A 27,320-nucleotide genomic window follows, 5' to 3' on the forward strand; every position below is an offset into this window, starting at 1 on the left:
CCTGGGAACAAGACAGGGATACGTTGCCCTCAGAATCTTAAGATATGATTCAGCCGAATGTGTTGTAGTCGCAGTGGCCACATTTTTAGGCTGGGTTTGGACAATCAGACATAGGAGGCATCTGACTATCTAAATGACATTGTGTTCGTGATCTTCTGTTTTTAAAACTATTGTGATTGTATTTTTTTATCTTGGCTGTCAAATGTCTTTTATGATGAAAGTTTTATCGAAATAAAGACTAATGAAATGAAATGAAATGAAAACTCATAGAGAAGAGGAGATGAGGACAAAAACTGCGGATAGTTTAGCAAAGGAAAGAAGGAGACGTTTTTAGACACATTTAAGGAGGAGGCGAGTTCTGAGAGGAGATTATGTATGGACAGTGCTGTTCTAACTCTACATTGTTGTTGTTAATGTTCTTTAAAGGTGCTGCAGAGTGGCATTAAAAGTTATAATGCATAATGGTAGGCTCTGTGTCTTTAATGAAATATTGATTCTCTTTTCATTTTATTTTGAGAGTCGCCATTGTATCCTGAAGGCAGCATTATAACCAGCTTGCATTTTTATTTTTTAGTATACTGATATCGAATGTTCCCTCCTTTAGTTTAGGACTGTAGAGCTAAAACATTAAGAGGCAGGAATACCCTTTATTAGGGGATTAGTTTAAAAAAAGACTGTGCTTGAAAGTGCAGTATAATTATACAGTGAGTGATTGTAAATAACATCAAAACAAAGATACGAAAGAGAATTGCAGGAATCCCAGAGAGGGGCCAAGCTAATGCTGATCCACACATCTGAGTAAGGGTTTGAAAATGGTGTTCCTCGGCCCTTATTCATATTCCTGAAGTGTGAGAGGAACGCGTCGGCCGATCATGCTGCCAGACTATTGCTGAAGCAAGCGAGAAAACCATTCGTCGGTGTCGAGAAAAGTGTTCTGTGATTGTATGATCTGTTGTCATTTAAGCTGCTAATTAAAAATCAAATATAGTCATTTAGTAATCCTTTCCCACTATGTCAAACTAACTACATTCTTGGTATTCCATGACATTTCTCAAGTCATTCGAATTTCAACACCATCAGTTGTGCATAATACAAGCAAACCGTTGCCAGACTGTCAACTTTATTCATGCCTGTATGCATTTGTTATCCTCCAAATTTTGTTGCTCTGAAATTGACAAATAGATTATCTTATGACCCAATCCACAATGATTGTACAGTCAATCAGCATGACAGAGAATGCAAAACAAGAAAAGTGAAAACTTAGCATTGACATGGACCAGGAGAGCATTTGTAATAGAAAGAAGGATGAGGAACATCCAGGAATGACTCCCTTCAGAGGCCTCTGCCCCAGAGCCAGACCAGAGCTCTTCATTGACATTGAGTCCCACTGGAAGTGGAGTGCTCAGTTTCTTCTGTGCAGACCACCTTGAGTCTTAGACATTATTTCAATCTAAATTCAAAGCTTTAACATTTTAAAGGCTTGTTCCAGTGATTAGATGACAACAACATTCTAGACTATCCTTATCATTCTGCAATTCTTGCTTTAGGTCTCCTGAAATATTTCCTGTACATGGGAATCCACAGGAGCACATCATTTTTTTTCTAGCAAATGACTTCTCATATACATTAAACCTCTGTACTTTGTACTGCTTAGCAGCAGGTTGACCGGAAGAGCTGTCCTGCCCATGGAACAATTGTCACAGTTATAAGAGAACTTGTTTTACTAGTTAGACGTTATTTTGTACTTTTCCACTTAAATCCTCTGGCTCAGCATTTCCAGGAACAATTACTTCACTCTTCCTCGCAGACATCAATGTTGCATGGCAGTGGACAGGAATCGAAGGTGTTCGTTCATTTTGATGAAGAAGCAGGAAGGATTATACCCGGAACCAAAAGATGTAAAAGTCTCTGCAGAATTCTCTTCGGTTTTACCTAAAGAGCTGGCTCTGTCTAACGCCAGGACTTGCTTCTCATCCTCTGTAGTCTTTTCCTGGACTCTATTTACAGAACTCTTTTCTCATCTCCTTTACTTGCATTTTTTTCAAATTAACAAACATATTTCCAGATTTATGGGCAACTCTGACTTCCCACTGGTCCAGTGTAGTTGCCCTCTGCCCCAGATAAAGGGGGAATCAGCCCCAGCCAGTAGGCACCAGTTTGGTATAATGATGCAGGTGGTAGGAGTTACTTCTGTGAGTAGGCACTAGTTTGGTATTAAGGTGCAGGTGGTGAGGGTTACCCCTGCCAGTAGGCACTGGTTTGGTATAAAGCTGCTGATGCTGGGAGTTACCCCCAGCAAGTAGGCACTGGTTTGGTATAAGGATACAGATGGTGGGAGTTACTCCGGCGAATAGGCACTGGTTTGGCATAGAGGTACAGATGTTGGGGTATACTTAGGCGAATAGGCACTGGTTTGGTATAGAGGTACAGATGTTGGGGTATACTCAGGCGAATAGGCACTGGTTTGGTATAGAGTTACAGATGTTGGGGTATACTTAGGCGAATAGGCACTGGTTTGGTATAGAGGTACAGATGTTGGGGTATACTCAGGCGAATAGGCACTGGTTTGGTATAGAGTTACAGATGTTGGGGTATACTCTGGCAAGTGGGCAGTGCTTTGCTTAAATGTGATATGAAAGACGTAGGTGGTAGGAGCTACTCTAGTGAGTAGACACTGATGTGGTGTAAAGGTGTAGGTCATGGAGTAGGCACTGGGCTAGTATAAAGATGCAGGTGGTGGATTTACTCTGGTGAGTAGGCACTGGGTTTTTGTAAAGATGCAGGTCGTGGGAGTTAACCCAGAAGATAGTCCCTGATTTGGCATGAAGATTGGAGTGCTGGTTTTGTTTGAAATGAACGTATCCATCTTATTGCCACTGATCACTTTCTCTGCTTTTTCTGCAGGATTCGTTGGAGTTTCTGGACACAATGACTCCTGAAGAGGTGAGTAGCAATGACAAGAGAACAGGAAAATAACCCTCTTTCTCTTCCCAGCATCAAGGTCAGAGACTTACAGCTCTCCCACCGCAAGAGGAGCTGAGGCCCTCTGTAGCTTCAGTCCCACCAGTCACCCTAAAGCAGAGGTGTTGATGCTCCCTTGAACTGCAAGAACATGGGAGACCCTCCGTCTGCATGTCCCCTCACAAGCCTGGTGTAAAACCTCTCTCCACTGTGAGGAGCCGTGTCAGACTCTCTGTGTGGCTATACCACGAGGGTTTAAAACCTCTCTCCACTGTACGGAGCCGTGCCAGACTCTGTGTAGCTATACCACGAGGGTTTAAAACCTCTCTCTACTGTACGGAGCCCTGCCAGACTCTGTGTAGCTATACCACGAGGATGTAAAACCTTTCTCTACTGTACGGAGCCGTGCCAGACTCTGTGTAGCTATACCACAAGGGTTTAACACCTTTCTCTACTGTACGGAGCCGTGCCAGACTCTGTGTAGCTATACCACAAGGGTTTAAAACCTTTCTCTACTGTACGGAGCCGTGCCAGACTCTGTGTAGCTATACCACGAGGATGTAAAACCTTTCTCTACTGTACGGAGCCGTGCCAGACTCTGTGTAGCTATACCACAAGGGTTTAAAACCTTTCTCTACTGTACGGAGCCGTGCCAGACTCTGTGTAGCTATACCACAAGGGTTTAAAACCTTTCTCTACTGTACGGAGCCGTGCCAGACTCTGTGTAGCTATACCACAAGGGTTTAAAACCTTTCTCTACTGTACGGAGCCGTGCCAGACTCTGTGTAGCTATACCACGAGGATGTAAAACCTTTCTCTACTGTACGGAGCCGTGCCAGACTCTGTGTAGCTATACCACAAGGGTTTAAAACCTTTCTCTACTGTACGGAGCCGTGCCAGGCTCTGTGTAGCTATACCACAAGGGTTTAAAACCTTTCTCTACTGTACGGAGCCGTGCCAGACTCTGTGTAGCTATACCACGAGGATGTAAAACCTTTCTCTACTGTACGGAGCCGTGCCAGACTCTGTGTAGCTATACCACAAGGGTTTAAAACCTTTCTCTACTGTACGGAGCCGTGCCAGACTCTGTGTAGCTATACCACAAGGGTTTAAAACCTTTCTCTACTGTACGGAGCCGTGCCAGACTCTGTGTAGCTATACCACGAGGATGTAAAACCTTTCTCTACTGTACGGAGCCGTGCCAGACTCTGTGTAGCTATACCACAAGGGTTTAAAACCTTTCTCTACTGTACGGAGCCGTGCCAGACTCTGTGTAGCTATACCACAAGGGTTTAAAACCTTTCTCTACTGTACGGAGCCGTGCCAGACTCTGTGTAGCTATACCACGAGGATGTAAAACCTTTCTCTACTGTACGGAGCCGTGCCAGACTCTGTGTAGCTATACCACAAGGGTTTAAAACCTTTCTCTACTGTACGGAGCCGTGCCAGACTCTGTGTAGCTATACCACAAGGGTTTAAAACCTTTCTCTACTGTACGGAGCCGTGCCAGACTCTGTGTAGCTATACCACGAGGATGTAAAACCTTTCTCTACTGTACGGAGCCGTGCCAGACTCTGTGTAGCTATACCACAAGGGTTTAAAACCTTTCTCTACTGTACGGAGCCGTGCCAGACTCTGTGTAGCTATACCACAAGGGTTTAAAACCTTTCTCTACTGTACGGAGCCGTGCCAGACTCTGTGTAGCTATACCACGAGGATGTAAAACCTTTCTCTACTGTACGGAGCCGTGCCAGACTCTGTGTAGCTATACCACAAGGGTTTAAAACCTTTCTCTACTGTACGGAGCCGTGCCAGACTCTGTGTAGCTATACCACAAGGGTTTAAAACCTTTCTCTACTGTACGGAGCCGTGCCAGACTCTGTGTAGCTATACCACAAGGGTTTAAAACCTTTCTCTACTGTACGGAGCCGTGCCAGACTCTGTGTAGCTATACCACGAGGATGTAAAACCTTTCTCTACTGTACGGAGCCGTGCCAGACTCTGTGTAGCTATACCACAAGGGTTTAAAACCTTTCTCTACTGTACGGAGCCGTGCCAGACTCTGTGTAGCTATACCACAAGGGTTTAAAACCTTTCTCTACTGTACGGAGCCGTGCCAGACTCTGTGTAGCTATACCACGAGGATGTAAAACCTTTCTCTACTGTACGGAGCCGTGCCAGACTCTGTGTAGCTATACCACAAGGGTTTAAAACCTTTCTCTACTGTACGGAGCCGTGCCAGACTCTGTGTAGCTATACCACAAGGGTTTAAAACCTTTCTCTACTGTACGGAGCCGTGCCAGACTCTGTGTAGCTATACCACGAGGATGTAAAACCTTTCTCTACTGTACGGAGCCGTGCCAGACTCTGTGTAGCTATACCACAAGGGTTTAAAACCTTTCTCTACTGTACGGAGCCGTGCCAGACTCTGTGTAGCTATACCACAAGGGTTTAAAACCTTTCTCTACTGTACGGAGCCGTGCCAGACTCTGTGTAGCTATACCACAAGGGTTTAAAACCTTTCTCTACTGTACGGAGCCGTGCCAGACTCTGTGTAGCTATACCACGAGGATGTAAAACCTTTCTCTACTGTACGGAGCCGTGCCAGACTCTGTGTAGCTATACCACAAGGGTTTAAAACCTTTCTCTACTGTACGGAGCCGTGCCAGACTCTGTGTAGCTATACCACAAGGGTTTAAAACCTTTCTCTACTGTACGGAGCCGTGCCAGACTCTGTGTAGCTATACCACGAGGATGTAAAACCTTTCTCTACTGTACGGAGCCGTGCCAGACTCTGTGTAGCTATACCACAAGGGTTTAAAACCTTTCTCTACTGTACGGAGCCGTGCCAGACTCTGTGTAGCTATACCACAAGGGTTTAAAACCTTTCTCTACTGTACGGAGCCGTGCCAGACTCTGTGTAGCTATACCACGAGGATGTAAAACCTTTCTCTACTGTACGGAGCCGTGCCAGACTCTGTGTAGCTATACCACAAGGGTTTAAAACCTTTCTCTACTGTACGGAGCCGTGCCAGACTCTGTGTAGCTATACCACAAGGGTTTAAAACCTTTCTCTACTGTACGGAGCCGTGCCAGACTCTGTGTAGCTATACCACAAGGGTTTAAAACCTTTCTCTACTGTACGGAGCCGTGCCAGACTCTGTGTAGCTATACCACGAGGATGTAAAACCTTTCTCTACTGTACGGAGCCGTGCCAGACTCTGTGTAGCTATACCACAAGGGTTTAAAACCTTTCTCTACTGTACGGAGCCGTGCCAGACTCTGTGTAGCTATACCACAAGGGTTTAAAACCTTTCTCTACTGTACGGAGCCGTGCCAGACTCTGTGTAGCTATACCACGAGGATGTAAAACCTTTCTCTACTGTACGGAGCCGTGCCAGACTCTGTGTAGCTATACCACAAGGGTTTAAAACCTTTCTCTACTGTACGGAGCCGTGCCAGACTCTGTGTAGCTATACCACGAGGGTGTGATGCTTTTCTCCACTGTTTAAGATCTGTGAGCCCTCCACATGTTGCCACTACAAGACAAGGTAGGACACCTCTCCACAGGGCCAGTAAATGCAAGGCCCCCTGCAGCTGCAGTCCCTCCCCACCTCGCCAAAGGGCAGGGTGCAACAGCAGTTTCCACTTCAAAGAGTTAAAACCGTCAGTAACTGCAGATTCCCTTCCCTCAACTGGAAGACAGCGTGTAATAGTACCATTCAGGGCCGGCTTTAGGGCAGGTCGACTGGTGCGCCCGCACTGGGCGCTAATCTGTGGAGGGAGCGCTGACCTCAGGGGGGCGCTGTGTTTCACAATAATTTATGATTGGAGAGGTAGGGGGCACTTTTGCCCGGTGGTAGTGAGAGAATCCAAGGAGGTGGTCATGGGGTGTGGGGGCACCAACAGTGATTTATTTTATTTAAAAAGTTTTTATATAGCGCTGGCTAGACCCAGAGGTATCATACCGCTTTACATGAGGACGAGCATTGTTTCAGAGCATAGTTACCAGTTACATAGTTACAAGTTACACAGTTTCAGAGCATAGTTACAAGTTGCTGGAGCATAGTTACATGTGTTAAAAACATATACTTAAGGGAAAAAGCAGGCAAGGGGAGAGATCCAGGGGAGAGAGGATAGGAGCAGGGGAGGTAGACAAAGAATGAAAGACAGACAGAGGTGGGTGTGTGAAAGAAACGCAACCGGGAGACAAGGAAAAACAGTGTCCAACGTCCGGAGTGCTGTGATCCCAGTGGAAATGGTGTCATTCCCACACCTCCAGTGTGTGTGGCTACCTTTATGCTGATTACTCTCTCAGAGGGGTCTCTGAGACTCCAGGGCATAAATACTGGATCCTTCCTGAACAAGGGGAGAGGGAGTGCTTTGGCAAGGGGCGCTATTCCCACTCCACTGCTGTGTGTGGCTCCCGTATGCTGTGGACTCTCTCAGGGGGGTCTCTGAGATTCCAGGGAATAAATGCTGGATCCCTCCCCAACAAGGGGAAAAAGGCGTGCTTTGGTAAAGGGCACACACCATGGTGGTAACTTTAGGAATAATGGTGTATTGCGTGGTAACACAGTTTTAGAATGAAGAGGACAGTTCCAAAGTCTTCAGAATTGTGGGGCAACCCCTTGTTCCTGCTATCAGCCCTCTTGGTGGGAGGGAATCTGAAGAGGAGTCCATGGATAGTTGCAATCTTAAGGTCAGGCAGGTCAGAAATAGTGGATTAAGACATTGGGCGTCTTTTTGGTGGCCATTTTGAAGTCAGGCTGTTCACTAGTAAAACGAATGAATCATAAGAAATAAGAAAATACCTGGAGGGTTCCGGAAAATCAACAACCCCCAGTGTAGTCGGGATTCACATAGTAGGTACCGCCCCCACCTGGTACTTAGGCCTCACCGCTGCTGTAATCGAAGTCTTGACATCAGACAGCATGCAGTAGTCCAGTGCCTGGATAGCTGAGATGACTCTTCACTCTCCTCAGGCCAAAGCTGCCCACCGATCGTCAGGGTCTGTGCGCTTCACTCCCAGAGCCACGGGTGGAGTCGCCGGGCCCGCAGCGCATGGGACACAGACCCGCCGCCAGCAGTCACAGCGCCTCACCCATCAGCAGCGAAGGAGAGACAGCTGAGTGGGCACCTGCAATAGTGGCATCCTGCACTGCATAGCAGGGTCTCAAACTTGTTGATCCGTCGCCGCTGCTGCACCTCCTGTGCTCACTGGACGCCCTCAGGTCCCGGGCAGTGGAGGGCCGAACCATCGTCAGGGCAGCGCACTCCCGGTGAGTTTAGCAACCAAAGGAGAATCGCCTCCATCCGTCTGCAGTAGGCCTGGGCGAAAATTTCGTTCCGTTCGCGGAAATTGCGATAATTTGACATTTTCGCATTCCGTGGAGAGCGCGAAAATGTCAAAATTTCCGGTTTCCGCAGCTTGGCAATAATTTGTTTCTTGCTCGCGCTGTACAATAATACATTCTCGCGCGCGCGATCGCCTTACCTGAATCCCTGCGTTCGCAGACAAGTTTTCTTGATCCGGTCGCGTTCTCCATGAGATGTTGGATTGTTTTTAGCCATTTGCGCTGTCTCGCGACAGTTCGCGCCCGCAGTGACGTCATGCATCGCGCGATCATGTCTTTCTTCTCGCGATCATGCACCGCGAGACAACTCAAAACAAGATGGCCGCGCCCGCAAGCAACCACATGGGTAAGTTGTCGACCCGCAACCATGCAGAAAATCTCGCGAACATGCGGGAAAAAAACTTCTGCATTTTCACGATATTTCCGCTAGTTTGCGATAATTTTAAACATTTTCGCGATAATTTGCGAAAGTTAATTTCGCAAATTCCGCCCACCCCTAGTCTGCAGTCACTAGGCAGGGGCCGCCGCCATCTTGATAGCCGCTCCTCGTCTCACGGCCGAGTTGTCACTCCAGCGGTAAAACCAGCATATGAGGGGTGCTCGGTGGAGTCAGAGCGTCCGTTCGGTGCCCCTTGCTTTACTTCTTCCGAAACCACAGCCCGGGCCACATTCTGCGCAGGGCATCCTCTATATCCCCAGGGCTTGGAGCAGAGCTGAGCGAAACTACGTCCACACGGCCATGATGGCTCCTCCCCATTGGACAAGGATTGTCGCACTGGGCGCCACCAGCGCTAAAGCCGGCCTGGACTACCATTCACACAGTGTCTTCAGGTTCCCTTCCCTCACCCGGAAGGCAGTGTGTAATATTTCCATTCACTCAGTGTCTGCAGGTTCCCTTCCCCGCCTGGAAGGCAGTGTGTAATAGTAGCATTCGCACAGGTTCATCTGGAAAGCAGTGCGCAATAGCACTAGTGCAGCCGTAACCGCAGGTTCCCTTCCCTCACCTGGAAGACACTGTGTAAAAAGACCATTACTACAGTAACTGCATGTTCCTTTTCCTCACATGGAAGGCAGTGTGCACTAATCCCATTCCCGCAGTAACAGAAGGGGTTCACTGACAGAGTATCAACACCTAAAATATCCCAATACCAAAATATCACTCATAAATATCGATGCCAAAAATATCGACACCCTACATTTATAATGGTGAGTACAAAAATATTGAGAAAAAAATATCGGTCATTAATATAGTTATACAAAATATCGTTTTTTATACATATAAAATAAAATAATAAATAAATTAAATAGTAACATTAATAAAAAAATAGATTGAATATACATCTTAACTAATAAACTTAATTTTATAAAGTTGAACACATAAAATAATTAATATATATACATATACATATATTCACTTTAAAACAGTCATTACACTTATAATTGTAATGTATTTTGTAATTTATAAATGATATAAAAAGATAACAAATATGTGTGTGTATATTTACATACATATACCAATAACATAAAATCTATAATAAAAAAAACATTCTAATTAAATTAAAACATTAAACTATTTTTTTTTAAATTACATGTAGTACAAATCATTTTTCAAATTATAAATATTAATAATTACAAATATTATCATTTCAAATAAACAAAACATAATAAAATAAATTATACCAATACAAAATAAATTAAAACATTCAATACACATCCTATTCCCGCTACAATTTAAACAAAACTACGCAAACTATTAAAGTAAATATATAAAAATGTACCACTCCCACTTAACGCAGCACATAAATATTTAGACTGGATAAAAATAAAATTTACAAATCTCTGTCCAATAAATGAAACAGTAGTAAAAGTGATAGATTGCAAATAGGTAATATTTACTGCACCCATTCCAGCCGATACAACGCCAGGGAAACTGCTAAAGAGCAGAGGGGTAAAAATAACTATTCCCACTCCAGTGAGTGCAACAGTAGGAAAACTGTTGGATAGCGGAGGGGTAAAAATTACTATTCCCACTCCATTGAGTGCAACCGTAGGGAAAGTGTTGGATAGCGTGGGGTAAACATACTATTCTCACTCCAATGATTGCAACATTAGGGAAAGTCTTGGATAGCGTAGGGGTAAAAATTACTATTCTCATTCCAGTGAGTGTAACAGTAGGGAAAGTGTTGGAAAGCCGAGGGGTAAAAATTACTATTACCACTTCAATGAGTGCAACAGTAGGGAAAGTGTTGGATTGCGGAGGGGTAAAAATTACTATTCCCACTCCAATGAGTGCAACATTAGCGAAAGTGCTGGATAGCGGAGGGGTAAAATTACTATTCTCACTCCAGTGAGTGCAACCGTAGGGAAAGGGTTTGATTGCGGAGGGGTGAAAATTACTATTTCCACTCCAATTAGTGCAACAGTGGGGAAAGGGTTGGATAGTGTAGGGGTAAAAATTACTATTCCCACTCCAGTGGGTGCAACAGTAGGGAAAGTGTGTATGGCGTAGGGGTAAAAATTACTATTCCCACTCCAGTGAGTGAAACATTAGGGAAAGTGTTGGATAGCGGAGGGGTAAAAATTACTGTTCTCACTCCAGTTAGTGTAACAGTAGGGAAAGTGTTGGATAGCGGAGGGGTAAAAATTACTGTTCTCACTCCAGTTAGTGTAACAGTAGGGAAAGTGTTGGATAGCGGAGGGGTAAAAATGACTATTCCCACTCCAATGAGTGCAATAATAGGGAAAGTGTTGGATTGCGGAGGGGTAAAAATTACTATTCCCACTCCAGTGAGTGTAACAGTAGGGAAAATGTTGGATAGCGGAGGGGTAAAAATGACTATTCCCACTCCAGTGAGTGCAATAATAGGGTAAGTGTTGGATTGCGGAGGGGTAAAATGTCCTATTCCCATTCCAGGCAGTTCTAAATTAAAAATAAACAAAATAAAAATATTTTAATAACAAAGTAAATATAAAATATATAAATATGTTAAAAAGAAAAATATGTTTATTATTCAATTTTTTTAAATAAAAATATTTTATGTTAAATACATATCACAAATACCTACAAATATTATAATAAATATAATAAAAAAAATATTTTTAATTAGAAATGATATATTAACAAAAACATAAACTATTTAATAAGTTTAGTTTATTTAGTTTCTACCCTATAACACCGCAAAACTCAAAACCCACATCTAAAATCTAAAAAAACCTTCCACAATTAACCAAATTAATTATCAATAAATATTGTTTATTAATAACAAAAACAAATTAAAATTCATAAAACTTAATTAACTTCCCACACTTTATCCCTATCGTCCCCACAACCCACACCCAAAATGAAACTTTAAAAAAATTAATTGCACAATTAAATTAACTTTCAATTAAATAACTAATAGGATCTAACAACTAATTATAAATAAAATAAAATATATTTACTCCCCACCCTTTACCCCTCTAAACTCTTTACCCCCACACAAAAAAGGTAATTAAACAATTACCATAATTAATTATCAATTAATTAATTTTTAATTATAATCAATAAACTATTAGTTAATTAAAATTAAATTACTACTACCTTTACCCTTATAAACACCACAACCTGCACCTAAAATAGATTACACAATTTCCATATTCTATTATCAATTAATTAATTAATATTAGTTAACAACTAATTATCAATTATTAGAAATAAATTCCTTCCAACCTTTTACCCCTATAAACCCAAAACTCACACCCAAAAATATTTTATTAAACAATTAACAAAATGAATTATCAATGTATTATTAATTATCAACTTATCAGTAATTAATTAAAAATAAATAACTTATTATTAACTAACAACTAATTAATAATGAATACAAAATAATTCACTTCCCATATTTTACCCCTATAAACCCAACAACCACACATAAAATGTACCCCCCAAAAAAGCACAATCAACACTATAAAATATCAATTACATAATTATTAATAAATGGAAAATATACATTAATTTACTATCATTAAATTACTTCCCACCCTATTCCCCTATAAACCCACACCTGCTACGGAACAAAAAAATGCAAAATGTAATAAAAATAAAATTAATAACTACTAAATATTTAACACATATATTAAAAAACATAAACAATACTCTTAAAAAATACATACATACATTTAAAATATACCCTAAAATACATAACACTAATAAAAAATCGATATTTTAAACATCTATCAGGTACATGCATCAAAGAAAAAACCGGTCGCTAATGGACAGATTCTCAGAATTTCGAAATTTAAGGAATCTCTCAATTGCGATTACTTAAATTGCAATTGCATTTAAGAAAACCCAAATTGAGATTCCTTAAATGCAATGTATTAAAGTAAAAAAAATAGCGATTTCGCTAATAGGGGGAGCAAATTACCATGAAGTTGAACTTCATGGTAATTTGCAAAAACTTTGAAAAATGCATTTTTCTAAGTTTCATGTTGCGCACACACATGCCCTTAGGGCATGTGTGTGTGCAACATATGTGCATAGATTAATTTCAGGGGTGCAATAGGGTGTCATTTTGACACCCTTGCACCCTTGAAATTGCATGAGCTATTTGCGAGTACCTACTGGTACTCGCAATTTGCTCATGCAATCTCCAATTCATTCCTATGCAGTAAATTCTTGCAAAACTATTTATGACTCCTATATTTTAAAAATCGATATTACTTACCCTAAATTCGATATTCTTGTCCAGGATATTCTTGCTGTCGATATTTTTATGTCACAATATTAACAACTCAATCATTGTGTCAGTCGATATTACTGAATCAATATTTTCGCTGAATACCCACTGAAGGTTCACCTGGAAGGCAGTGTGTAATATTTCCATTCCCACAGTAACTGAAGGGTCCCTTCCCTCACCTGGAAGGCAGTGTGTAACAGTATCATTCCCGCTGCTGCATGAGGATGTCAGACGGTGGCGTGGAGGGTGGCGTGTGTGGGGTGGGGTGCTGGTGTCCGTTGACCCCAGATGTTGATCTCTCACATGTCTGTCTCCCCATAGGTCACAGACTGGGAGGAACAGGAGCTGGACAGGCCTGCCTGCTTCGACACCTGTCGCATCGACCCTTCACCCTTCCAGTTGGTGGAGAGAACGTCTCTGCATAAGGTGAGGGTGTCTCACTCCTCGTCCTGTCAGGGATGTACAATGTTGCCTCATTCCATGCACACTCACACTCCATCACATTACAGCTGGGATACCCCCTCCCATGTGTTTTCACTAATACTGCCTGTGCTTTCCATGCTCACTCACACCCCATCACATTATAGCTAGGATAACCCTCATGTGTATTCACTAATACTGCCTGTGCTTTTCATGCACACTCTTATCCTAAGGCTCTATAGCGTTGATACCCCCTCACATCTGTTTTCACTAATACTACCTGTACTTTCGATGCACACTCTCATCTCAGCGCATTATAGCTAGGATACCCCCACACATGTCTTTTCACTAATACTGCATGTGCTTTCCATGCACACTCATCTCAGCACACTATAGCTAGGATACACACTTGTATGTGTTTTCACTGATACTGCCTGTGCTTTTCATGCACACTCACACCCCATAGCTAGGATACCCCTCATGTGTTTTCACTAGTACTGCCTGTGCTTTCCATGCACACTCTCATCCCAGCACACCCGTTATCTAGGATACCCCTCGTGTTTTCACTAATACTGCACACTCTGATCCCAAGGTACTATAGCTAGGGTATCCCTTCATATGTGTTTTCACTAATCCTGCCTGTGATTTTCATGCCCACTCCCACCCCATCACATTATAAATAGGATACCCCTCATGTGTTTTCACTAATAATGCCTGTGCTTTCCATGCAAACTCACAACCCATCTCATTGTAACTAGGATACGCCCTCACATGTGTTTTGTGCTTTTCATGCACAATCTCATCCCAAGGCACTATAACTATGATACCCCCTACCATGAGTTTTCACTAATACTGCTTGTGCTTTCCATGCACACTCTCATCCCAAGGCACTATAGCTAGGATACCCCTCACGTTTTTTCGCTAATACTGCCTGTGCTTTTCAAGCGCACTCTCATCTCACCACACTATAGTTAGGATACATCCTTGTATCTTTTTTCACTAATACTGCCTGTGCTTTTCATGCACACTCTCATCCCAAGGCACTATAGCTAGGATACCCCCTCACATGTTTTTTCACTAATACTGCCTGTGCTTTTCATGCACACTCTCATCCCAAGGCACTATAGCTAGGATACCCCTCATGTTTTTTCACTAATACTGCCTGTGCTTTTCATGCACACTCTCATCTCAGCACACTATAGCTAGGATACATCCTTGTATGTGTTTTCACTAATACTGCCTGTGCTTTTCACACTCTCATCCCAAGGCATATAGCTAGGATACCCCTTCACATGTGTTTTCACTAATACTGCCTGTGCTTTTCCTGGGCACTCTCATCCCAAGGCACTATAACTAGGATACCACCTCGCATGTGTTTTCACGAATACTGCCTAAGCTTTCCATGGACACTCACACCCCATCACATTGTAACTAGGATACACCCTCACATGTTTTTTCACTAATACTGCCTGTGCTTTTCATGCACACTCTCATCCCAAGGCACTATAGCTAGGATACCCCCTCACATGTTTTTTCACTAATACTGCCTGTGCTTTTCATGCACACTCTCATCCAAAGGCACTAAAGCTAGGAAATCCCTTTGTGTGCGTGTTCACTAATACTTCTTGTGCTTTCCATGATCACTCACCTCGCAGCACATTACAACTAAGATATTCCTCACGTGTTTTCACTAATACTACCTGTACTTTCGATGCACACTCTCATCTCAGCGCATTATAGCTAGGATACCCCCTCACATGTCTTTTCACTAATACTACCTCTGCTTTCCTTGCACATTCGCATTTCAGCACTTTATTGAAATCATTTACCATGCCAAGTGTTTCACAAACACTATGGTGTTTCTGCTGCCCATGCTCAGTGACTGAACCAGACTAGTGACATATTCTACACACTCTTGTTTCACCAACATTGGATTTCCTTTCCATGCAAAACACATCCTGACTCACTAGTGCAATAATTTACTCTGTCTCATGTTTTACACACAGTCACATCACTATTAGGAAATCACTGTAATCTGTTTAGCCTACACCCTGGCTCATAGTTCATTAACATTGCACATCTCAGTGCCACAGACAATCACAGCCCAGCACATTGCCACGAGGGATCACTTTCACCTGTATTTTGACTAACAACCAACCTGTGTTTGACATACTTACTCATAGGTCAGCTCAAGGGGTGTATGTGGTAAGTAAATTTGGGGAGGGGTCTTCATATTTTCCAACAATGGCATATAATGTTAACATACATTATACAACAAGCAGGGTGCCAAAGAGGGGTCTAGGGGGCAAGGGAAAAGGAGAGGATTGTGGGTTGGTATAAGTACTGAGTGAGAGAAAACATAATATTTTATAAAATATCTAACATTTTTTAGGACTTTCAAAACAGAGAGGGGAGAGTGTGTGTGCGCTTTTGTGTGTGCGTGTGTACGTATAATATCCTGGTGAAATCCGGCAGACACCTGACTGAAAGCCTCGCACCCAAGAAAATTCATTACTTAGGGGGTGTAACACCTCAAACAACCCCCAACCCCACCCCTCCTGAAGCTATGCCCCTGGCCAGCTCATTAAATAATGTAGATTTTCCTAATTTAATGATGGAATGTCCTGCTTTTATTAAATACTTCTCTTGCTTCTTTCTTGCTTTGTATTCTTAATGGAAGCCAGAATATTATAGAAATACAATTCCCAGCATGCCCGGGAAAAGAACTACAAAGAGAAATAACCAATCAGTAGCAGGCGTTAAGGGTACAGCTTCTGACCGGAGCACACAAGTCCTGCTTTTCATTGTGAAGGGATTATTAGCAGCACAGAAAAATATCGGAAAGGAAGAACCAGACCAGGAAGAGAGCACTAGATATGGGGGATGTCAGACTCTTCTAAGGTTAACGACGTCATCATCACGCAGGTGGAACAGTTTGTGTGCCTGAATATAGGAGGAAATATTGGTAAAAGGATGGAATGCAGATCTGAGGAGGCAACACCATAGAAAGTGGCGAGATTTAATGTTTTTCAGTAGTGGGGCTTGAACCCACCCTCTTCTCCATTGGCTGCCTTCCTAAACGGAGGCCAGCCATTGGAGGAGAGGGGCGTCTGTCCATTTAAACCCCGTCTTTTTCGGATTCGGGGGCGTGTTTTTTAGTTTCTTTCTCTCCTCTGGAATGTAATCATTCCAGCCAATGGGAAGAGGAGAGAAAGAAATACACGCCCCCGAATCCGAAAATGACGCTGCGTTTCTCCGTGGTATTTCTGCTTGACCTCGGAGAAAGATGGTGGTGTTCATGTGTTCACCTGGAAAATACAAAACACGGGATCAATATTACTGGCCCAATGGTGAAATCCCCGTATCTCGGGGCCCCTCGCCCCTCCGAGGAGGCCCTGTCTCCGCTGCAGACGCCGTAGCCTCCGCTCCTTCCGCTCCCAGCCGGGCCCCCAGCTCCTCCTTCGGCCGCCCCTATCTCGGGACCCCCGGTGAGTTGGGGCAGGGCACCTCGTAAAAAGGTGGCCGAAGAGCAGCAGAGCTCAATTAAATCGGATAAAAAAATCTGAGAAAAATCAGAAGTGCGATCTTGTCGGCTGTCACCGAGGGGCTCAGGTTCCCGATGTAGAGCTTGTTCATGATCTGTCTTTTCATTGAAAAACCATCCAGGGGGAGAAGGAAAAAAAATCAAAACACAATAAACAAACCAGCCCTACCGCAGGGCTGCTGAAACCAGGAGCACGGTCCGGGGAAAACACGCACAAAGTCCTGCAGGAAGAAAACTAAAACTAAAAACAAATACCATAAAAAAGCGCACGGCGGAGGGGGCGAAGTGCTGGATGTATGTCGTTACAATGCACACTTTTACAACGCATGCACTAACAACGCATTTTTTACAACGCAAAATCCATTACAACGCACTACACTTACAACGCATGACACTACAACGCATTTTTAAAAACTACCTTTACAACGCATACCATTACAACGCATAATAGTAAATTGCATTTAAGGTAAGTATTAGATAGTATAGGGGTAAAAATTACTTTTCTAACTCCAGGGGGTGCAACAGTAGGGTAAGTGTTGGATAGTATAGGGGTAAAAATTACTATTCTAACTCCAGGGGGTGCAACAGTAGGGTAAGTGTTGGATAGTATAGGGGTAAAAATTACTATTCTAACTCCAGGGGGTGCAACAGTAGGGTAAGTGTTGGATAGTATAGGGGTAAAAATGACTATTCTAACTCCAGGGGGTGCAACAGTAGGGTAAGTGTTGGATAGTATAGGGGTAAAAATTACTATTCTAACTCCAGGGGGTGCAACAGTAGGGTAAGTGTTGGATAGTATAGGGGTAAAAATTACTATTCTAACTCCAGGGGGTGCAACAGTAGGGTAAGTGTTGGATAGTATAGGGGTAAAAATTACTATTCTAACTCCAGGGGGTGCAACAGTAGGGTAAGTGTTGGATAGTATAGGGGTAAACATTACTATTCTAACTCCAGGGGGTGCAACAGTAGGGTAAGTGTTGGATAGTATAGGGGTAAAAATTACTATTCTAACTCCAGGGGGTGCAACAGTAGAGTAAGTGTTGGATAGTATAGGGGTAAAAATTGCTATTCTAACTCCAGGGGGTGCAACAGTAGGGTAAGTGTTGGATAGTATAGGGGTAAAAATTACTATTCTAACTCCAGGGGGTGCAACAGTAGGGTAAGTGTTGGATAGTGTAGTGTAATATTATGCGTTGTAATGGTAGGCGTTGTAATGGAATGCGTTGTAAAGGTAGTTTTTAAAAATGCGTTGTAGTGTCATGCGTTGTAAGTGTAGTGCGTTGTAATGGATTTTGCGTTGTAAAAAATGCGTTGTAAGTGTAGTGCGTTGTAAAAGTTGCGTTGTAAAGGTTGTTCCCCGCGAAGTGCTCCCCCTGCGCCCTAGGGCGCTGCGGCTTCCCCTGCTTCGGGTCCAACGCTAGAGTCGTCCTGCTACGGGAGATGCGCCCTGGGGAGATGCACGGATCCCCCTCCCCTGCTCCAGCCCGAAGATGCGCACTAGCGGGGCACACACGGGGCGCTCCGAGTGGACACCCAGCTCCGCTCCGTGGCTCGCTCTCTTTTTTAAATTTTAAGCGCCGCCTCTAAATAAAAGCTGTCTCAAACATATTACACGGGGAAAAGCTGCTCGCTCCTCGCTGTCGGGCCGGGGAAGAGTGTATTTCCTCCAGGTTGTGGACGCACGTTTCACCGGCTGGGACAGTGTGCACAGGCTCCGGGTGCTGCACGGAAGAAGGCGCCTTTCACTCTCACTCCCGCACCGACACCTGTCCCGCCTTCCTCACCTGCAGCGAGCGCTGTGTGTCTCTTCGACCCGCTGGTCCGGGGCTGCAGTTTTCAGGTGTCCCTCAGGGGACCCCACCAAAAACCCGACATCCTAACCAGTCACCGGGTTGGTGCGGAGATCTGGCTTATTTTGAACTCCACTTCCCGTAATTCTCCATATGTGAGTGACACTGCGTGCGACGCTGCCGACCGAGTCATTATCAGTTCCTACCCATGACTGCGCGCGCTGCTTTCCTCCTTTCATGCTGATGCCTCATTGGACTGCGCCAACTATTTACGGGCGTTTCATTTCTCTGCAGGTCAGTTTGTTCTGCTCCTCGTGAAACCTCAAATAAAGCTGTTTATAAACCTTAGCTTCTAAGGCGTCTTCAGTATAAGCGCCCCCTCTTTCTTATGGCCTCCCACATTTCTGTTCTTGGCCCTTCACTGGTCCCTCTACAGTTAAGAGCTGTTCAGTGACGGGCCCGAACCCATCAGCCGCACAGCCTCAGGCTTCGAAACATACCCCATCTTTTCTGCCCTCACATATGTCCCTCTCTTGGTCCCTCTCAGCGGACCTCGCTGTGTGTCCTCCCTCTTGGTGCTTAGACTCCGTCGATTCCATCAGCATGCGCTGGACGTCATTGGCTAAACGTCTCAACCACCAGTCTGTTCATTTAATTTGAGAGTTTTATATAGGGTGTTCTTGACAGGAGGCTATCAGACCACAGCACACTTTACACAGTACGCTTTGCAAATGCTGAAATGTTGGACCAACTTGCTAAGCACTGGGTCATTGACCCATACCCCGAGAAATGTCATTGTAATGTAATGCAGCACCACACCTGCACTCGAACTGCCTGCACCGTCTAGGTGCCTGCGCATGTAAATTCACTCCACCTGCATTACCTGCACCTTGCCTATTCTTGTATGTGGGTGTGTGGCTCTGTGTGTGTGTGGCTGTGTGTGTATATGTGGCTCTGTGTATGTATATGTGGCTCTGTGTATGTATGTGTGGCTCTGTGTGTGTGTGGCTCTGTGTGTGTGTGGCTCTGTGTGTGTGGCTGTGTGTGTGTGTGTGGGTGGCTGTGTGTGTGGGTGGCTGTGTGTGTGTGGGTGGCTGTGTGTGTGTGGGTGGCTCTGTGTGGGGGTGGGTGGCTGTGTGTGGGTGGGTGGGTGGCTCTGTGTGTGGGTGGCTCTATGTGTGTCTGGGTGGCTCTGTGTGTGTGGCTCTGTGTGGGTGGCTTTTTTTGTAGGTGGCTCTATGCGTGGTGGCTCTGTCTGTGTGTGGGTAACTGTGTGTGTGTGTGTAGGTGGCTCTGTGGGTGGCTCTATTTGTGTGTGGGTTGCTCTATGTGAGTGGCTCTGTGTGGGTGGCTCTGTGTGTGTGGGTGGCTTTGTGTGTGTGGCTCTGTGTGTGGGTGCAAATGCAATAGGTCTCGCATTTGAGAGGGATTAAGCTATTGACATTGTAAATAACAATGCTGTTTCTTTAAATGTTTTAAAAACAAAAACATAAAAATAATGCCATGAGCAATGCCAATAGCTCTAACTTTGACAATGCCGAGACCATTGCATTGTAAATGCTTGTTACATCTGGTAGCAGTGTCGGAAAAAAGAGTTCACCTTAATTTCTACCAATGTGACACCCAAGTACAGCAGTACGCAACTGAATGGCGACTAGTCAACCTTTGCGAAAAGCCTTCAGGTGTGCACGACCCGAGTTGTTATATTTTTTGTAACTTTATATCAGTTTGAGGTAGAAACCTTTTGTTGGGGGGGGTGTAAGAATCAGCAAATTATGGCTTATGTGTCAAATGCAGCAAATTCAAATCTATGCCAAAATCGCTGCGCTGCAGAATCGCATAATTCCACTGGCCCTGGGGATAATAAGTCATTAAAACTGAGGGCTGGAGCTCCTATTATGTTCTTAAAGCACGTTCATCGTATTTGTAGAGACGCAAGGGAGAGGCTTGTAGTAGAACTAGTTAAACAAAGTGACCCCGGACCAGGCATCACCTATGGGATGCTTCGAGGCTGGAGCCAGGCCAGCATGCGTTAGAGGCCAGAGCTCCTCTGGCTGACAGAGCCCAAAACAGGTGGTGTCAATGCTGCTGCATAAGAAGCCTAATCCATCAACCAATCTGGAGTTTATAAAGAGTGACTACTCACCCGTGAGGGTCTCAAGATGCTGGGGGTGGGGGTCTGCTGATCCATCTGGGCGTGGAGGTTCAGTCGAAGAACCAGGTCTTGAGATCCTTCCTGATTTGAGTCAGAGACAGGGATTGCCTGAGGTGAGGGCTGGAGATGAAACCGGCCTGCGGGGTCTTCTAAAAGAGACGAGCAGGGGGCAGAGAATCCTCTCAAGGCAGACCTCCAAGTGTTCTTGAGAAGACTGACTACACAGAACTTTTGGCGAGGAGGAAACATGGATATTTAACTGAATGAAGTTTTTAGGTCTCCTGGCCTTTGGACACCGAGGTTAGACCTTAGAAACAAAGGACATCAGCTTGGTGGAATGTAGCTTAAGGGAGAAAACATCATTGGGGCCCAGAGGCAACTGTAAAAACCAAGCCGACATTCTAGGATGTAGAATATTTACAACATATTTAGGACATATATGGATATATATAGATTATTCAGCACCGGGATGTGTTTTTGGCAGCTGTGTGCTTTAAAGAACTCATTTATTCATTCATGAGGACGTTTAGGAAGGCAGATTCCTTTCAAAAGATGACAGAGTAGCGTGTGTTCCCAATAGACTAACCATTACCCAGCTTATGATTAAAAGGAATAGCCAACCTGTGGCTTTTAAAAGAAACCTTAAGACTTTCCTTCAGAAGTCACAGAAGTAAAATAATTGACAACTTGGGTGACATCTTCTGCAACAAAACTGGTGTTGGCATCCACACACCAGCAAGGCCAGGAAGACCATGTTGGTTGGTAAGCTTTTGGGGCAACAGGTGCGCAAGCTTCCTTGGTGAACGAGATGGCATCTGATGAGATCCCAGGGATACCCCACTGAGCCCCGCAACCTTCTGTGCCTAATAATGAGGGACCGCGACAGAATTATCCTGCAAGAGTTGCCCAAGAAATCTGCCCCAAGGAAGGAAAGACACAAAAGAATTGTGGTGTCCGGAAGCATCATTTGATAGCTTGGGTGTATGGAGGACATCAGAACCAACCTGGATCAGCCTGCCACTACCCTGAGGGCGCCTAGCTGACCATAAAACTGGAACCAGTATGCCCATCTTCTGATGGATACTTCTACCTGCAGATTCCACATCTGTAGAATTATCCTGAGATCAGACTGAATCCAGACGCTTCAAATCTCTCAAGTTTCCGGTACATGCTCGGGCTTCTTCTTGATGCCAGAAGTAACATCAGATGAACTCACCCACCCCAGTGTAACAACATCAGTTACCTTTTATCTGCACCTTAGACACTGCAGCCTTCCTCGTCGTGGCCTGCTCTGCTACAGAAGCCATGATACCCTGCTCCGCTGCCTCCTCTCGCACCGGACACAGATTTGTAGGCACCACCATCCGCCTCTGTTCCGCAGAACAGGTCTAGAAGAGAGGCTGAGAGACATCGGTTGCATGAAAGATATAGGCAGACCCTTTGAATCTTTATTCCTATGGTGATGATGATGGTGGTGGGGAATTAACAGGCCTATCAGTGGCCAGTGGTTTGGACACCTCAGGACCACTGACCACAGAAGTGATGCCTTTCAACTCTGGAGATACTGAAGTTTCAGCATTCATTGGTGGAAGTGAAGAAGAATGCCTTCACTGGCAGTCATTCTTGCCGTACCCACATAGGAACCCCGTCTGGCCTTCACAAAACAGGTCTTGCTGGATCCAGTGATAGGAGCCTGGGAGAAGCCCACCTCAGCACCGATGGTCAACAGACGCTACTGCCCAGCACCAGGAGAGCCTTCCTTATCGACATAAACATCACCAGAGAGCCTTGTCATACAAGCATCCTGTTGCTCTATACATTTGGCGAACATCTTTCCTTTTGCTCCCTCTAACAGGGAGTTAAAGAGGCTGGAAGCTTGGGGGAAGAAAACTTTTTCGGCAAGCAGTATGGCGCTCAAGTCTCTCAATGTCAATATAGCCATACCTTCTGGAACAAGGCCCAACTGGTTCTCTCCAGGTTCCAGAAGATATGAGAGCTCATTTGCAGAAGGTGATTGTCAAAACACATCCCATCACATAAAGAAATCCAGCCGGGACACCGCCGACTTGGTGGCAAATGCAATGGGTACCTCTATCTCTATAAGGCAACATGCTTGGCTTCGAACCTCCGGCTTCTCCATGGATGTTCAGGCCAACTTGATGGATCGCTCTTTCAATGGACGATGCCTGTTTGAAAAAAAGGCAGATTTCTCGTGAGAATGCTTCAAGACGATCAAAGCCACAACCGGATCCTAGGTTCACAAACAACCTCTGCCAACCAGAGACTACCATCAGTTTCGGAAATTTCAAGGATGCTCGAGGGGGATTTTCCATTTGCCAGCGCCAGTTCTTAGAGGCCCAGCAGCTCCAAAGTCCACTGGTCAAGAACTACAGAGGCAAAGTTAGGTAAGGGTCCTGGGTCCTCCAAGCAAGCTTCATCCTCTTCCTCCCTCCGCACCACGAGGAAGCAGAGCTAGTTTATTTCTACAAACCCTTGTGGAGCCTTTGGGTGGGTGGGGGGGTTAACCTCCTTTCTGTGGGCCTAGAAGGCTATCAGTTCAGACCAGTGGTTCCTTCAGCTCATATGAAGGAGGTGCACCCTCCCCTTCATTTAGGCTTCAACCCCAATGCCCACACCATCCTCCTTTCCACCATCCCCTCTCTCTCTCTTGCAGAAATGAGTGGTGGCACTCTGCTTGAAGATAGCTGTGGAGTTGGTGCCAGAGCAGGAAATGGGATAAGGATTTTCCTGTCGTTGTTTCCCTGTTCCTAAGAAGGATGGCGATCTTTGCCAGATCATAGACAGTAGGGACTTGAATGACTTCCTCAGGAAGAAGAAGTTCAAGATGTTGACTCTAGCTCGGTTTTACTGGCATTAGAAGTGGGGGACTAGGTGGTGTCACTTGAGCAGCACGACACAAATTCCTTCATTTCAGTTCTGTAGTCCCAGTGGAAGTATTTGAATTTTGTGGTGGGTTCTACGCACTACCAATGTACAGTACCCCTCTTTTTTTTTTACATTGGCACCTCAAGTCTTCACCAAGGTGATGGCGTTGGTTATGGACGATCTCAAAGTCAGGCATTTCAATCTTCCCGTACTTGGATGACTGGCTGATCAGACCTGGTTCGCTGGAGGTGGTGATGCTACGTATGCAGTCGGCAGAGTTGTCACTGTTCGAACTTGACTTTTTTATCAACGCGCCCAAACCTCCCAGGACTTCCAGTTCATAGTCAGTTCTGGACAGTACCCTTCTCCGTGCTCCCCCCTCCTCTGAGAATTGTACATATCCAGGAAATAGTCCCATCTTTTCCAGAAGGAGCGAGTTCCAGGGCTGAAAGTCAGGATGCCTGTTAGGTCGCCTGGCTTCCTGCATTCTCCTGGTCATGCATGCACGTTGGCACAAGAGGGCTATGATGTGGCACCCCCGCAGGCAGTGGTTTCAGCACAGGAGCGACCTATCTGACTATCAACATTCCCCCCAAGCACTGCAGCGGTTGTGGTTTGGTAGGGGAACGAAGCAACCCTGTACTGTGGGATGGCCTTCAGTCGCCATTCAGCTGTGGCCACGGTAGTGACAGATGCCTACACCCCGGGGGGGGCCTCATCTAGAGAACCTGGATATCAGAGGCTTTTGGGCTCCAGAGGAGCCGGTTCTTCACATCAACCTGCTTGAACTTCGGGCGATTCGGCTGGTGCAGAAGGCCTTTCTCCTCTCCGTCCAAGGTCGGTCCATCCAGATATCAAGGAACAATACAAGAGCAGTGTGATAAGTGATCAAACCACGGGGTTAGGATCTCAACTCTTTTGCCTAATTGCGTTGAAGCTTTGGTCTTGGCTACACCAACAAGAGATCTGGTTGACAGCCAATCAGCTAGCGGGGTCTCTGAATGTCAGAGCGGACAGCCTTACCCACTGCTAACTTGCAGAACCTGAGTGGCGTCTCCTGCCAGAGATAGTCCTAGACATCCTCACCCGGTTGGGCACTCCTCAAGTGGACTTGTTCATCTTCTCAGAAAATGCTCAATGCCGGCAGGTGTGTGCCCTCCAGCATCCGTTGAGTCGTGCCCCAGGCGACAAGTTTGTGTTGACGTGGACCTTTCAGATGATTTACGCATTTCCCCCATACCCTTGATTCCTTCAGTTCTGAGGAAAATGTGCAATGACTGGACCCAAGCGGCTCTTATTGTCCCAGATTGGCCAAGGAGGGTGTGGTATGTAGACCTTTCTGCGTTTCTGTCTATGTCCCCCTCCACAAGCTGCCATTCTTCCCGGACCTTCTGTTACAGTCATGGAGAATGGTGCTGCACCCCAGTTTCCGAGGCCTCCACCTCCATACCTGGAGATTGAGGGAGCACGTTTAGACTGGTTTCATCTACCACTGAAGATGGTTGGCATAATTCTACTAGCTTATCACGAATCCAATAAATCTGTTTATTCTGGTGGTTGGAACTGATTTATTTCATGGTGTGCCTACAACAGCAACGCCCCTCTTCAGACTCGTTTGTTGCAAATCCTACTGCTTGCACGCTCCTTAGATTAGAGGGGTTGTTTAGTAGGCACCGTAAAGGGGAATTTGGCCGTTTTCTTGGCGTTCTTCTGTCTCCCAGGCCAGCCTTCCCTGTTCAAATCCCCTATTGTGAGGCACTTTCTGATGGGGTTGACTCATTTGTATCCACCAACTCCCTTTGTTGTGCAACAGTGGGACCTTAATCTTGTGGTGACGTTATGATGGGGTCTATTTGTCAGCCCCTTGACAGCTGCCAGTTGCGGATGTTAACTTTTAAGACAGTGTTTTAAGTGGCAATCGCCTTTCTAAGAAAAATCAATGAATGACAGGCCTTGAGTTCTCATCAGTCATTCACCTCATATTTCCCTGACAAGTTGGTGCTGCGACCCACGGCTGCTTTCCATCTTGAAGTGTTGACTTGCCTTCACTTAAGCAAGTCCACATTCAACCCACCTTCTATCCCTGCCCCACGCCTCGAGGGAGGAAGAGCGCTTGATAGGTTGACTCATTGACGAGCGATACGTTTCTACCTGAACCGTATCAAGGATATACGGCTGGATGACTAGCTCTTCTTTGGGTCTTGCGGATCCAACAAAGGCAACGATGTTCAGAAGCGAACACTGTCCAAATGGATCCTCATCTTCATCAAGATCTGCAACGCTTTGGCCAAGAAAGAGCCATTGTAAGGGATCAGGGCTCAGGATACCGGCCAAATCTTCATACGCTGCCCTCCCCAGTAGTGTTCCTACTGCAGAGATTTGCTGGGCGGCTACGTGAGCATCCCTACACACTTTAGCTAAGCCTTACTGGTTGGATTCTGAAGTGCGTAGGGATGGCCATTTCGTCAGATCGACTCTCTAGGCCTTCCTCATTTAACGTCTGAAACGCAACTGCTGCTCATGTAAAGCACTCTGATACCTTTGGGTCAAGTCCGCGCTATATAAAACTTCCCCCCCACAAAAAAAACTTCTTTCAAACCTTGTGGGACGGGTGCTGCTTTGGAAGTCAATCTTCAGGTTTGGAATCTGCATTTAGAAGCACCCATCAGAAGAAAAAGTTATTTCCAGCAGTTATCTTTCTGGGCAATTCTCCTTTCCATCTCCCTCTTTGATATACAGAGTGAGTTTATAAGACCTCAATTCAAGTTTTGTTTAGCACCACTTAATGTTGATGCCTGTCCATCTGCTCGCCTCGAAGGCTTGGAAAAAAGGATGCAAAAACTGATATTCCTGCATTGGTGTGGGTATCATATGGCTTCGGCGAGATCGAAGATAGCGCCCCCTACCGGCGACTTGAGAGCCTTGAAGCTTCCAGATCCAGTCTGATACCGGAGATGATTCTACAGGTAAAGAATCTGTAGGCAGATAGAGGATTCATCAGAAAGATTGGTACCGCAGGTAAATGACTTTTTCTTCATCTACACTTAGGGGCAGATTTATTATGGATTTGCGTCAGCGTTGCGTAATTTGTGTGGGCAGCCAAGGTGCAAAGTCATTTTTGGTATTTACCAAGGCATGCAAAGCCACTTTGTGTTATTTAGTAAATACAAAGTAACGCAACGCATAGTGCTTCTTTGTGTTGGGAAAGCGTGGATGGCGTATGGGTGTTCCCATGCATTGACCCATGCATCTTGGACATTTCTAGATTTACTAAAGCTAGTAAACCTGGGAATGCGTCAATATGCTCTGCCTCCCCCAATGGGACGTAACAAGGAGAAATGCTTATTTCTCCTGGTTAATTCCTCTTTCCATTTGTGCTGCATTCTGTAGCGCACATAGAAAAAGGAATATGCATCCAACAATTGTTATTGTGCAGGAAGGTGTCCATTCTTCCACGAAAACAATCCTGCCTGTAATGCAGGCACC

At 45.0% G+C, this 27,320-nt stretch overlaps 1 protein-coding gene across 5 annotated transcripts in view; it reads left to right on the top strand.

Moving 5' to 3' along the window:
* Positions 1–27,320, top strand: part of CLCN1 (chloride voltage-gated channel 1) — a 1,161,279-nt gene that overhangs the window by 1,103,715 nt on the left and 30,244 nt on the right. For all 5 annotated transcript variants that reach the window (XM_085620355.1, XM_085620357.1, XM_085620356.1 and 2 more), the window contains exons 20-21: positions 2,905–2,943; positions 13,361–13,465. In XM_085620355.1, coding sequence (XP_085476481.1) covers positions 2,905–2,943; positions 13,361–13,465 — 144 coding nt within the window. The remainder of the gene's footprint in view (positions 1–2,904; positions 2,944–13,360; positions 13,466–27,320) is intronic.

The sequence above is a fragment of the Triturus cristatus genome, chromosome 7, assembly GCF_964204655.1.
Source record: "Triturus cristatus chromosome 7, aTriCri1.1, whole genome shotgun sequence".
In the NCBI taxonomy this organism is placed as follows: Eukaryota; Metazoa; Chordata; class Amphibia; order Caudata; family Salamandridae; genus Triturus; species Triturus cristatus.